Source organism: Quercus lobata, chromosome 1 (genome assembly GCF_001633185.2).
Source record: "Quercus lobata isolate SW786 chromosome 1, ValleyOak3.0 Primary Assembly, whole genome shotgun sequence".
NCBI lineage: Eukaryota > Viridiplantae > Streptophyta > Magnoliopsida > Fagales > Fagaceae > Quercus > Quercus lobata.
This window is the reverse complement of record NC_044904.1, coordinates 49,829,899-49,843,906: the sequence shown is the minus strand read 5'-3', so window position 1 is coordinate 49,843,906 and position 14,008 is coordinate 49,829,899. Positions and strand designations below refer to the sequence as shown.

Sequence of the window (14,008 nt, the reverse complement as noted above, 5' to 3'; positions counted from 1 at the left end):
ATAGAGTACACTGATAAGGGTAAGCAAGCAACAAAGCTCCATCACAGAAACTCTCAAAAAGATGTTCCCAGAGGAACCAGGTGAAGAAGATTGGCAAAGTGTGATAAAAAGAGAAATGGGAAAGTTAGAGCATGGAGGAAGTATTTTTTTTCATAATTTTATTTGTGTAAATATGTTCGTGTATAATATAAATATAATTTAATTTATATAATTTAATAATTATGATATATAGAGTATTTGTTACATGTGTGTTTGTTATCATGTTATAACAATTTTTTGTTATAAAGTTAAGTCATTTAAAATATTCTTTTTTTTTTAACAGCAGAGTTAGTGATTGTTCAAGGATTTGATAGGTTAAGTAAATACTTAATGTATTATTTATGTATGGATGAATGTCGCTATGTGGGTCAATAATTAATACAGTGATAGTGATAGTCATGGCAGCCATGTCCGCAAGAGGGCCAGCAGTACACAGTAGTGAGGAAGGTGAGCTGTTAGCATGTCGAAAGGCTATTGAATTTGCTATTGACGCAGGTTTTTCCAGGTTGGTTCTTGAGGGAGACAATGTTAATGTAATGCAAGCTATTTCATCGCAAGAAGACAACATATCTCTGCCGGAGAATGTCGTGGAAGATATTAAACATCTTATTAGGGGTCTACAGTGGGTATCTATTCCTCACACAAGGCATAGGCTCATGTGTTAGCGCAACATGCTAGAACTAGTATTCAAGATTTGTATTGAATAGAGGATTCCCCTCCTCTAGTCATTGAACAATTGTATCAAGATGCTTGCCTTTTATAAATGAATGAATGCCGTTTCCCTTTCAAAATATATATATATATATATATATATATATATAATATTTATAAAAACAATGACAAATAAATAATGATTATTGCAAAAAATAATAATATTATACAAACGTAATAAAATAAAATGGTCACACCTACCCATATTGACAATAGATAATAACAATTGATAATAAACTATCATGTAACAATTTCATAATATGAAAACTCAGAAGAAAATTGTAAAATTTCATGTATTTTTGTGTGGTTTTATTTTATTTATTTTTTGTGTCAATATGTACATGTTCTTTTTAATTATTATTAAATTTTGTTTAAATTAAGTTTTTTTAATGACCTCCTGAAAAAATATTTGCGGAACCACCATTATGGAAACATCCAGAGTTCAAATCTCCTTCTCCCAACCATTGAATTATTAGGGAGGGGGATGTATAAAGTCCGAGAACATCCACCTGAATAACAGACCAGTGAATCAATCATCATAGCAATACCATTTAAAAAGACTATTAGCATCACCGATATATAGATAAATGAATGGTTGCATTCTCATTCAACCCAATTGATGTCCAAATGTTTTTAGCTTTTTGAGCCACTTTTGCGTATCTAAAGAAATATAGGGTTTTGATGGTGTCTTACTTTCTCCCCCTGCATCAGTTGATGTTATATAATCAATTTTTATATCTTTGGAAGGATTCCCTTGCCTATTGGGGTGCCTGACCTTGAGTGAGAGAAGACGTGAAACTTCATGGAGGCCCCCCCATTTTTCCAATGCTCGTGCAATGTCATAGCGCCCTGTAAAAGTTGCACAGGTAAATTTAATTGAAAAAACCACCAATTCACAGCATTCACTTTACATGCTGAAACTAGTTTAACTCCTAATGTGTAAAATATCAAAAAGGAAAGATGTAGCCCAGCATTGCACAACAAATAGAAAATGTAGTTGTAAGTCTCCTATATGCAAATATGTGTTTTAAACATCAGAAGACATTTGAGGTCGGAACACTGGGCATAGGCTGTGGTATTATGCCATGCAACATGCACAACAGACCATATCAGCTTTTATAGTTTCACTGGCTTGCAGAAATTTTTTGGATAAAGTCTATGGTAAGTACCTAAATTTAACCAGATTTTGAATCTAGAATTATTGTGCTTCACTCAAGGATGTCAATGTAGCCCATTTCAATAATAAATGAGAATATTTTCATAGACTGTGCTGCCTATTGTTTGTGGCCTAATTGGAAAATGGGGATTAATCTTCACTGACCTGCACGCTCAAATGTCTTTCTACTGGGCATGAATGAAGGGTCCATTCCCCAGCTTCTCTGGAACCGACTTATCTGTAAATAAAAAGAAAAAAAAAGTAGAAACTCCCTCAAGACCAGGTAAATAGCACAATGATAACCCCAATAACACAAGTTTATTAATGGAAATTTCAAGCTAATTGAAATAATATTGATGAATTAAGAGGACTCAGACTGAGATTCACCTTATTCAGAGAGCTATTTACCTGTATGAACAGTTGAGTTTCAAAATAGGAAAAAAAAAAATGACTAATGACAAGAAATCGGACTTTTGTATGATCTATCGCTAGATACAATTCAGGTTTTGCACTCTACCTCTTCCTGCAGATTTTCAAGGTTGTCCCAGTATCCCTTTGGTTTCCGGTGTTTGTATGCAAGAGAAAGATTCATCAGTGAGGCAATCCTTCTAAATCCACCCATGCGTGTGATTGCCTTCTCAATGTCTACCCTTCCATGCAAACGAAGCTGCTTTCTCATGGGCATAAATCCTTCCTGCCCATGTTCTGAAATAAATTTATGGAGCTCAGCTTTAAGAACGTCTATATCCCTTTGTAGGCCTGGGACCCTGGGCCTTTGTCTAAATGAACCTTCACCATTTAAATCAGAGACCTGCTCAGTTGTTATACTACTACAATCACCAACTATATCAATGCTAGATGAAGCACTTCCTTCCTCTGAATATCTATTTTGGTCACATGATTCCAGTGAGTGAGCTACTTCCCTTCTTTCAACATAGTCTCGAATTGCACATAAATTTGATGGGAGATCTTCATATATAACCTAGAAAGTAAGAGAGATAATTTATCAATAAATTTTTTTCGACTCTTTGAAAACTAAAAATATAACAAGCAGACTGATTTTCCCATTAAAACCCACTTCAACAAATTACAAATCTTTCAATAGTAATTTTTAAGCCAAAAGTTGTTAGCTCCTTTAAATCAACCTTTATGTTTATGCAAAGGTCAAACAAAAAGTCCTCCAAAGACAAATGAAAAACTGAAGTGGACTACTACATTTACATTTAACAAAGTCCAAAGCCATTGTAGTCACAACAAAATGACATATACAAACCTCCTCCATAATAGCTTCAGAAAGAAAGGTATCCTTGCGCATTTTTGACTCCACAGTGTACTTTAACAGTGTGTGATGATTTCCTAGTTGCTCAAGAAGCCATTTACCTTGAAATGAATCAAAGTCCCCTTCAACCTGTTCAAAGCTAACCTCCTGTTCAAGATGTTCGCACAAGTCTAGCACAACCCGTGCATGAAGTACCATATAAAGTAGGCCCTTGCATCCTTCCTACATAATCTATATATATATTAATAGCCAAAACTCATATAAAATCAAATTAGAATCTAAATTGAATTTCAATTGGAGTTTAATTGTGAGATGTGTGCCCTATTTAATTTTTTATTTTTGTGCCAAAAGAATTATTGAGTGTAAAAATCAAAAAGTCTAAACCCAATAAGATTCAAAATTGGATTTAAATTGGAATCCAATTTTGCGCCACGTGTCCATCTTTTCTTTTTTCTTTTTTCTCTTTTTTTGGTGACAAGTAAATTATTATTAGATGCAAAAACCAAAAAGTCTAAATCCAATTAAATTCTAAATCATATATATATATATAATGAGAAACAATAACATATTTTAAAAATCTATGGTTTAAAAAAGGTGTAAGTTAATACCATGTATAATTTCAACTTTTTTTTTTTTAAGTATAATTTGAATTGTATAATTGTGATTGTTTCCAATATAAATTTTTAACAGGATAAAACCATCATTGACAGCATTTACACAATTTAATGAAAAATTTAGAGGGGCTTGTGGTGGAGCCTTGCAGTGGCAGCATTGCAATGCTGGTGGTACACAGCACTGGTGACTGTATGGTACATACCCTGAAACTTGTGACACAATCTTCTGACCATAACGATTATGTTCATTTCTAAAAGGTTTTTTTTTTTTTCTCTTCTTTTTCATAATTTCCATTTTTCCCCATCATACTTATCTACTTTTCATGAAAATAAAAAATTTGAAGTGAACTAAACAATACTCTCTCTCTCTCTCTCTCTCTCTCTCTCTCTCTCTCTCTCTATATATATATATATATATATAAAAGCTGAAACGTAGCATTTATTATTACTACACTTCTATTAAGCCATATTATCAGCCACATCTTCCTAATTAATTTTTCCTCCATTTTTTTAAAAATATATATATATAATACATTAAATATTCAATAGATAGTAAAAGTCTCATATTATGAAAATAAAAACAAAATAGATTTATGTTTAAAATTGAAGATTTAAAAAAAAAAAAAAAAAAAAAACCTTAAAAGCATTAGTAAACTGTTGAGGTTCAAAATGTAATAAGGAGCCAAGCCTTTGAAAATGGGAGAGGCCCAACCCATGAAGGAAGGGAAAAAGGAAGAAAGGCTTGGTCCTTAGAAATGAAGAAGGGAGGAGCCCGGCCCATGGAGAGAAAAGAATAAGTTCTGAGCCGTAGAAAGAAAGGAGGTGCAAAGGGAAGCATGGGCTAAAGACATAAGCAAGAGGTGCCATCGAAGGAAGCCCAAAAGGGAGGCAGGCAGGAGCTGGGCTGGAATGGCATAGGATCTGCCAACCCCCGGCAGGGATCCTCGAGGAAAGACTAGCATAATGGATCCTAGACGTGGACAACTCAGAATGGCATGCTCATGATAAAAGGTGGACGCGAAAGACGAAAGGTGTCCTGTCAAAATCAAATGTCCACAACCAAGGAAAGAATGATGGGGACAGCTGGTGATTTCAGGACCAACACCTGATGAAGAAACCTAGGACCTCAGACAAAGAAGAGAAGGAGAACCAAGAAGGAAGGTGGTCAGGAGCCTTTTCGGCTACACTATCATCAAGAAGGGATCCGCCCCATTTTGAGAAAAGAAACTAGTCATGAGAGGTCAACATCAGAGCCTCAGAGCTTTGAGATGTCCTTTTTAAGGCCTTGGGGAAAGTATAAGAAACCTTGACCTTGGAGAAGCATTTGGACTTACTCAGAAGGGATCTCCCATAAGAGGAAGTCAACAAGAGACCTTTAGGTTATGTTTGGTAACAGTTTTTGTTTTCTATTTTCAAAAACTTGTTTTTTGAGAATATAAAGAAAAAACAATTTTCTTGTATTTTTTAAATCAAAAACATGTTTGGTTAGTTGAAATTGAAAAAATAGTTTTTTGAAGAAAAAAATAGAAAATACTAAAATATGTTGTTACTAGAATTTGAACTCTAATGCTAACTCATTAAATGAGACAGATTCATTAAATTAAATGTGTGTTTTCATTAACTTTGAAAATTAGAAACTGAAAACAGCATTTTACATGTTTTTAGTTTCCTTCACAAATTAAGTTTTGAGAACAGTTTTTGTTTTCTGTCCATTTTGAGTTGCTAAACAAGTTTTTTAGTTTCAAAAATAGAAAATTATTTTTGAAAACAGAAAAGAAGGGGAAAAAACAGTTACCAAACATACCCTTAGATTGCCAAAACCCAGAAAAATGAAATAAGAATAAAAGGTAAGGGACCAGTCACCAAAGCTTTCAGATATGACATTGATTCTGATCCCCAGCACACAAAAGAGAATGATGGTTGGTGTTAAGGAGCATCCAAGTAGCACTATAAAAGGGGCAAAGCACCAGCCAAGAAGGGCAATCAACAAGAAGCACTCTGCATACTAGAAAAGATGCTAGAAAGCGAGCTGTGGGCTTGAAATAGAGTGAAGAGTGAGGTACTGTAAAGGATCCTACAGAAAAATATTTAAGGATACACTTGGATTCAAAGAGATTCAAACTTCACAAGTCTTGAAAGCCCAAAGAGAGCTATCTAAGTCTGTGATTTTTGAACTTTATTGAGCCTTGTGATATATCCTAGCAAAGTAGGACCCAATGTATTCAAATACTTAATATAATGAATCATAATCTCACTCTATTTTGAGAATCCCTAACGTTCTTTTACTTGCACTCTTCTAGTTCATTTGCTATTACCTGGTTATTCACTCAACCAATAAATATATAAATATATATATATATATATATATATGTTTATGTATATTTATGTTGTGGAGTTCATGTCTTGTGCACAGATTGGCTCGAAAAACGGCCCAACAAAGCCACGATGAGTCAAGCCCAGTTCACTAACCATCAACACCATCATTTGGAGGCCCAAGATCCCCCCAGACCATTGGTCCTGGACACTGTCCAAAGTAGGAACCCACATAAACTATTCAGTTACTTAAAATGGCAAAATACACCATGATAATGAGATTGACTTTGCACATTCATCTCAAGTGGCTTCAACTTTACATATACTTTACCGTTACATACATCTACTTTAATTTAAATAATGATAATTGAAAAAAATTTTCAAAAAGTAAACCATTTGGTTACTCAATATGGTAAAATTCTTTCCTATTTATTTTCTTTACTCTCAATAAAAAGTAAACCATGTATACAATAATAAATCCTCATGCATGTCTCACGGCTAACGAAAATATCCTTGTTTTCTTTACTCTCACACATACTAATTATTTATTTGAAAGGCAACAACACTTTGCTCTCTCCTCCCTATCTTCTTTTCCTTGCACAGCTCTCTCTCGGCAATCTCTCTCTATGCGGCACCCACACTATTTCTCCTTGTGTGGCAAACCACTTATAACCACATATAATTGCCTTTACATATTAGACACACAGCAGCCTAAAACTTCTAATCCACGAGGATTCTCACAAGCAGTAACTATTCAATGCAATTCTTATTCAAACACGTAGTGGGCTAGACCATGGTGCCCACGTGCACCCAACACTAGAACTATTTTAAATTCAACTGTACCTTTTTAGTATAAATAGAAGTGGAGCATGAGAGAAAGGTGTGAGCAAGTGAGACAGAAAAGTGAAATGGCTTCTTCTGTGTGTTCGCACCAGAGATAGGAAGCTAGAGTGTCCTACAACTCTTGTCTAAATACAATAGGGTGTTCTCTATTTATTTGAAAGAGAACCGAGGGTGTATTTGGAGTTTGGATTTGTGAGAGTGACTTCATGTTATTGTTGTAATCTCCAAAATTATAGTGAAACTATTCTGTCGTCTCCCTTGGACGTAGGCATATTGCCGAACCACGTAAATTTCTTATGTCATATTTTTCTTTTCTATCTCCGTTAACCTTGCATAAACAAATTATTTCACAATTTTCACAACATCACCCTAGAGTTCCTAAAAATCACTCACAAGGGGAATGGGATCAACTCCAGTCTTGAAGACTCTCCTCTGTAAATTGCAGCAATGTATAGGCCTTTGTTAAGCATGTCCATGTTTATTTGTTTCAGTCAGCCTATGTTCTCAGGCCTTTGCTAAGTATGTTCATGTTTTTTTTTTTTACAAGAAGCTTACACGTGAGGAAAAAAATGCAGCACGTGTATAGAGATGAAACTAATAAAGTTTCACCAGTTATATGAAAGTAAATAAAAAATTCTTCAAGAGAGGTATTGTCTCATATTGCAATTAGCAAATATTAAGCTTGTACCTGAAGAATGCGGACCTTGTTGTTTTCACGTGACAGTATTTTGCTGATGGCTAAATTTGGAACTATTCTGCAATTAATATCCAAAGAAAAATAATGAGGCAAAAGAAACTATCGGGCCTAAAGTTAACAGCAGCTTGTAGCATCACACCCTTCTTTCCCTCTTCATAACCACTAAAGGACATTGAATATATATTTTAGAGTTTTGCACAAGATATAGAAAAATGCAAACTAGAACCATTACATAGCATTTGGTTTGGGGGATCTAATATGTCTCATTGCATCTAAATTTTTGGGAATATAATGCCTGAGAAGCTGAATAATTAAGAATGTAATAATGCCTATATTTAATTTGGTAAGAAATCTGATAAGATTCTATCCCAGTGGTTGGTTTTTCCCAAAATTCCAATGGGAATTATTCATTTTCTTCAAAAATACCATTTTACAGGATAATCTTGAAATACCTTAGTATTTTAATTATACTTTTAAAATATATAATAAAAAATATGTCAAAAAATTGAATAAATTTTTTTTTTTTTTTTTGATATGTCAAAAAATTGAATAAACAAAAAAAAAAAAATTAAATAGCCTAAACATTTTGCATTGTTCACATCTGCACAATGAATATAGAACCATAAACCAAAAAAAAGTTGTCTATCAACACTCGAATGAGGGAAGTAAAGAGAGAGGAAAGGGTTTGGATGAGAAAAGAAATTTTTGATTTTGTTAGTTGGGCGGGTAAATTGAGGTATTAATGTCACTATCAAAAATTATATTTTGCTTAGTCATAGGAATGTGGATTACCCACCTATTTTGAGGGGACAGGAGTTCTAATGGAAATTGGATTCCTATGGCATCTACATTCCCTTGAGCTATTTGCAACTAAATAAGGGTAAGCTTGGGAAATTCTCTTAAGATTCCTAGGAATCCTGACAGATTACCTATACCAAACACGCAATTATGGATCACATAATCAACCATCAGGTTCTTTGGAATTAGTAGTAAGTCATGGAGAAATATCCCAGTGCAAGCAAAACTTATACATTAATGAAACTAAGTGCAATAATCTAATATACTAGGATCTTTTAAATCAATAAGAGTTTAGTTCCTCTGCATTCTTCATATAAGATCTGATGGTATGGAATCACGAGTGCACTATGGTCTATTAAAGTGACCTCCTCAACATGCCAATATATTAACCACAGAGTTAAGCATAAGCCACTGTATTTTTTTAATAGATGAGGACTCATTTGTTGGTGCTCAATGTGATGAAAAGGGACATGAATCCCAAAAATGGCATGCCCAAGTGGTTAACACGCCAACCATCAGTCAGGAAAAATGCTCTGCATCTCACAGCTCAGGATGTCTTATGCCTTGTTGGGCTCACAACATCTCAATTTTCTTTCCTTTTCTCCTTATCTCCATAGCAAGTTTTAAAGATTACAAAAACCTATGTGTCATTTATCTCTTCTGCAAAGGTAATTGTACAAGAATATACTATAAGGAATGATGGAAATATACTCAGCTTGGTTTGTCTCTGGAATAATGGAAATTTTAGTTTATTCAGTTCCAGTTTAGTTTTGAGTGTGACCTCAGATTTAATTTTTTTATGTAGCATGTAGAACATATGCTGACAAGAATATAACACAAGGTCTTTATGTTTTTATTTGACATACACATGGGGGAGACTAGCCTAAGTTTAATATTGATAGAAGGAATGACGAAAGATTTACAGAAGTAGCCAGTATCTTAGGGACTAGCCATAATAAAATTAACTTCTTTAGAAAAAGTTCATAAAACAAAGCATATATATTACTTACTCAGGAAGACTTTCATAAGCAGTTAAAACACTCCAAACTTTGTGAACAGGAGCTTTTACTGTGATGCTTGCAACAACACAACGATGAACACCTCCGTTTTCCTTCAGCCCAAAATCATGTTATTAGCAACTGCTAAAACAGGTATGGTTCTCCTAGGACAGGAATGCTAGTAGAGAATAGTCTAGGGTCAATCAGTTACCAATAGACCATCAAATCTACGAAGATGAACTTCATCCACCATGCAAGGTCTATCAAGTCTACAAACTTTTCCAAAAATACCCCAGTTACTGTTCAACTCACTAGAAGATGGAGACAGGGGACCAAAATTAGATCCAGCAAATCTCTCTTTAAACTCTCCAAGTGACAATTTACCCATCTCACACAAGGCGCCATCAAAGCTCTTGTGGAATGAACTAACACCACCCGTGGATTTTCCAATAGAGGAATTCCCTGTGAGTGCTATTCTCTGTATCCCTTTGAAATTTTTTTCAGCTCTACAAGCCAATGCTTTAAGATTTACAGGAAGATCTGATCTGATAATTCTCTCCAAGAAAATGGCAGGGAAATTGAATCTTGGTATCACATTAACTTCATATGATAAAATTGTTGATGAAGACCTGCAAAAAGTTTAAAGAAGAAAGATTTCAATACCTCAAATTGCACGAATATTTGCACAAATACTGTATCTATAAGGAAGAAGGAATAATATATGATGATGGAAAATGAGAATAATTGTTGACCAAGTATACTGAATCACCTAGACTTTGTCCAAAATAATAAAAGCTATAATAGATTTGTTAAAATCAATTGTAACAGATTTGTTAAGGGATGAAATTTTCAACATAAAAATGATGCTATCACGGATATGTTATCCGCCAGTAACCAACATTGTCAAGGTCTTAAATTTAGACGACATGCTTTCAGGTCTTCTAGGCGGCTAAGGTGGGGGAGCCATGAGATGCGGATCGATTAGCTCAAACTATAATGGATCTGTAAAAACAACTGCAAAGGATTTGTTAAGGGAGGAAGTTTTCAACATAAAACTGATGTTATCATGGATATGATATCCTCGGTCAACCAACATTGTCAAGGTCTTAAATATTGCATATAAAGGGACAATAGAACAAGTATTATAGAAACTGCCATAATTTCAGATAATCTATAAATGACACTCTAAATCTACTAAAAAGAACCAATTCATAAGACTATGGAAAAATCATTTATTTATTTAAAATTTCATGCGAAACACAAAAGAAAAACAATTTTTTCCCTATTGAAGTTCAATTGCTCACATACTTTTGACCAAGATGGTACAGGAACATAATCAATGCTGTTACCAACTTCAAAGAAAGTAGCAAGTATTCTAAGACTAAGACTTCCCACATCTAGTTTATTCATGAAGTTAAAAATATTTTTCTTACATTAGTCAGGATTCAAGAAAAGTAAATGAATTGTACCTTGTTGTCCCAGAATTTAAGGACCATTTGCCTTCAAACTTCTTAAAATCTCCATCAACCATGGAAAAGTGGAGCTCACGATGATTAGCCTGAAACAGTTTAAAATAAAAATAACTCTCTTTTTCTGTCTCAGAATTACAGAAACGATTTAATGATAGTAGGTAAATTTTTGGTTAAAGAATAAAAGATGGTTGCTTACAGAAATGGGAAATTCTTGAAGATCCAAAACGACACGTGCTTCAATATGCCAATAGAGTGCCCGTTGCAAGCCTCTTTGCTCCAACCATATCCGCTCAGGATGAGGGCAAGCTATTCTCCCACTAAACACAAACATAAACAATTACTAATTTATTTATTTATTTAGACAACAAAAATTAAAAATATAAGTTAGGAAATATTCAACAGTAGAGAGTTATGATCGACCAAGGGAGCGGTTGGAAAAATTAGGGAGAGAAGTAAGGAGAAGGAAATCCCGTGACGTGAGGGAGCTCGGCTTTATAGTAATCTTCACGGCAGACTTAACTCTTGCTCAACCACATTTAATATTATCAAACACATTCAAATGATATCAAATAAATAATACAGAAGAAACCTGGAAACAAGATTGGGAATGTAATCGGCAAGGCGCTCGTAATCAGTGAGAGCGTTCCAAACTGATTGGATGTGAGCATGAATGGATATTTGGGCCTTGATTCTGCGTTCCCTCCACGATATTACTTCCACCTCACAATGAACTAATTTTCTATCTTCTTTTTCTTCTTCTTCTTCTTCTTCTTCTATTAAATCATTATCAAGAAAGTGGTTGTTGTTGTTGTTTTTGTTTGAAAATGAGACATGGGTTCTGGTTGTGTTTCTGAGAAGGGATTTAGACATGCAGTGTTGTTGAAATTCATTATTTTTATTATTATTATAGAAATAAACTTCAAATCTGGGTTGATTTCTTTCATAGACTTCATCACTTCTAAACTTGAACAAGCATTTGCTCAACCTCAGGCAGCTCATTTAGATGGAATTAGCTTTCACTTCTTTCTCTTTTTTTTTCTAATATATAAGTCAGCTGAGGCTAAGGAGGCTGAGGCTGAGGGGTTACACTCGTGTAGTTAACCGTGGCCACTAGTTTCCTTTTGCGTTTTGAGAATATATATATTTTAATACCAATGAGTGGTTCTCACTTCTCACTATTCAATCGCAAAAACACTCACATACTCCCTCAAATCTCTTCACCAAATCTATAACCCAACCCAACCCAACCCATCCGAACCATTTGCTAAGTCTAGGCCAATATTTGAAAATGGGTAGACTAAAGTGCACTGCATCTAAATCTAATGGTTACATTGAAGACTCAAGTGCTATTTGCAAAGTGTAGATACTGTATTTTGTCTGCACTCGATTTGCATGCTAGACCCCAAAAATTCCAAAAATATTAACTTTCTTTTAGGGGCCGCGGAAACACCTAAATTGACGAGGCGCAATCTGTTCGGGCATTGGAGCACTCAAAGTGTCATTTTAGGTTAAATTGACCGAAATTCAAAGTTGGTCAAAATATCCCAAAACAACATTTTTCTTGTTTCTACATCAAACCCAAGCTACTCGGTGATTTTCGTCAACTTTGACCAAATTTGACCCAAGATTGACTTCCAAGGGTCCCAAAAATCCTAAATTTGATTTGACTGTCAAAATGGGTTGGGGCTAGCGTCATTGCAAAGACTATTGAATTCCTTTTCCAACGACTATTCATGGGTTGAAATCGGAGTTAAAACAATTGAGATATCCTGAAAATCATGCAAAGCACGTCAGCTCACTTCCTGAGGTCATAACTTTTGATCTGACAATTGGAATTTCAATTTCTTTAGTGTTCTGCAAATTAGACACCCAAATCCTTCTAGGGACACCAAGATCAGCTCAATCGGAGTTCGGAAAGACCTTCAAATATGCATCCAAAGTCAAACTAAGGAAGAGCTGAGATTGCTGATGTTAGCATCAGACCTGACGGCCACTAAAGGGCCATCGGAGTGGGCACTAGAAGCTGAAGGGTCACTTTTGCCTATTTATCCCCCAGACCCCCCCTCAGATAAAAAAAATGGGGGGATTTTTGGCATTTTGGAGCATTGTTCTAGGCAGATTCTCTCTCTTTTCATCTCTAAATTCTCTCCCAAACACATCCAAAAACCTTCGATTTCTCTCTTTTCTCAACAATCAAGAGGTAGTGTTCTTGCACTTTTTTTCCTCTCCTTGGTTTCAAGACCTTGGATTTTGAGTTTTTAAGGGTGTAGATATAGCTTTTTAGCTACAATCTACACCCTTTGCTTTATCTTGCTTCCTAGCATGTTTTATGGCTTTCCTAGCATGTCTCCTTGCTTTTTGCCATATTTTATCGCTTTGATGATGTTGGCCTAACTTTCTTGGGCTAGGATATGTCTAAATATTATGTTTGTGCTTAGATCCCTATGTTTAGGTGCTTTTGGCCATGCTTATGTTTAGATCTACATGTTTATATGCTCCTTGCCATGCTTATACTTAGATCTATATGTTTATGTGCTCCTGGCCATGCTTATGCTTAGATCTATATGTTAGTGTGCTCCTTGCCATGTTTGTGTCTAGATCTTCATATTGGTTACTATGTCATGTGCTTCTATAGCCCTTTTTGTCTCTTGCTATATCTCTTTCTTTTGTTTTAGCCCTTTAGGTAAGGTGTAGACCTAAATCTTGTGGTCTAGACCTACATCCATACACCTAGCCCTATATCAAAGGGTTTGGATCATTTCCTTTATGCATGCATATGCTTGCTTGCTTCTACGCTTTATATCCATGTTTGCCTGCCTAGATCTAGGTTTTACCATGCTTAGTGCCCTCTGTGGGCTTGTGCTTGTTGGTCTTTAGGGCCACTTGTTTGTGTGTGGTTGCATTCGTCCTGTTTTATGGCTTGTTTGGGTGTAACCACTTATGAGAATACATTCCCGTGATGTCGGTTTGCTTGATGCATACCCTTTCTTCTCTATGTGCGATGTTATGCTTGCCTTGCCTGCTTTGTGCCACACGTTTAGCCTTTTTTACTTCTTTACATTTTTGCACGCTTACCTATATGTCCATG

At 35.0% G+C, this 14,008-nt stretch overlaps 1 protein-coding gene across 1 annotated transcript; it reads right to left on the bottom strand.

The window, feature by feature from the left end:
• Positions 1 to 1,156: 1,156 nt before the first annotated feature.
• On the bottom strand, positions 1,157 to 11,952 carry LOC115991750. Its single transcript, XM_031115648.1, is given in 11 exon segments — positions 1,157 to 1,383; positions 1,385 to 1,599; positions 2,072 to 2,144; positions 2,424 to 2,888; positions 3,180 to 3,407; positions 7,644 to 7,710; positions 9,461 to 9,561; positions 9,660 to 10,077; positions 10,918 to 11,006; positions 11,117 to 11,237; positions 11,510 to 11,952. Coding segments are annotated over 11 exon segments (2,217 nt in total). The 5' UTR covers positions 11,920 to 11,952; the 3' UTR covers positions 1,157 to 1,353.
• Between the last annotated feature and the right edge of the window lie 2,056 nt (positions 11,953 to 14,008).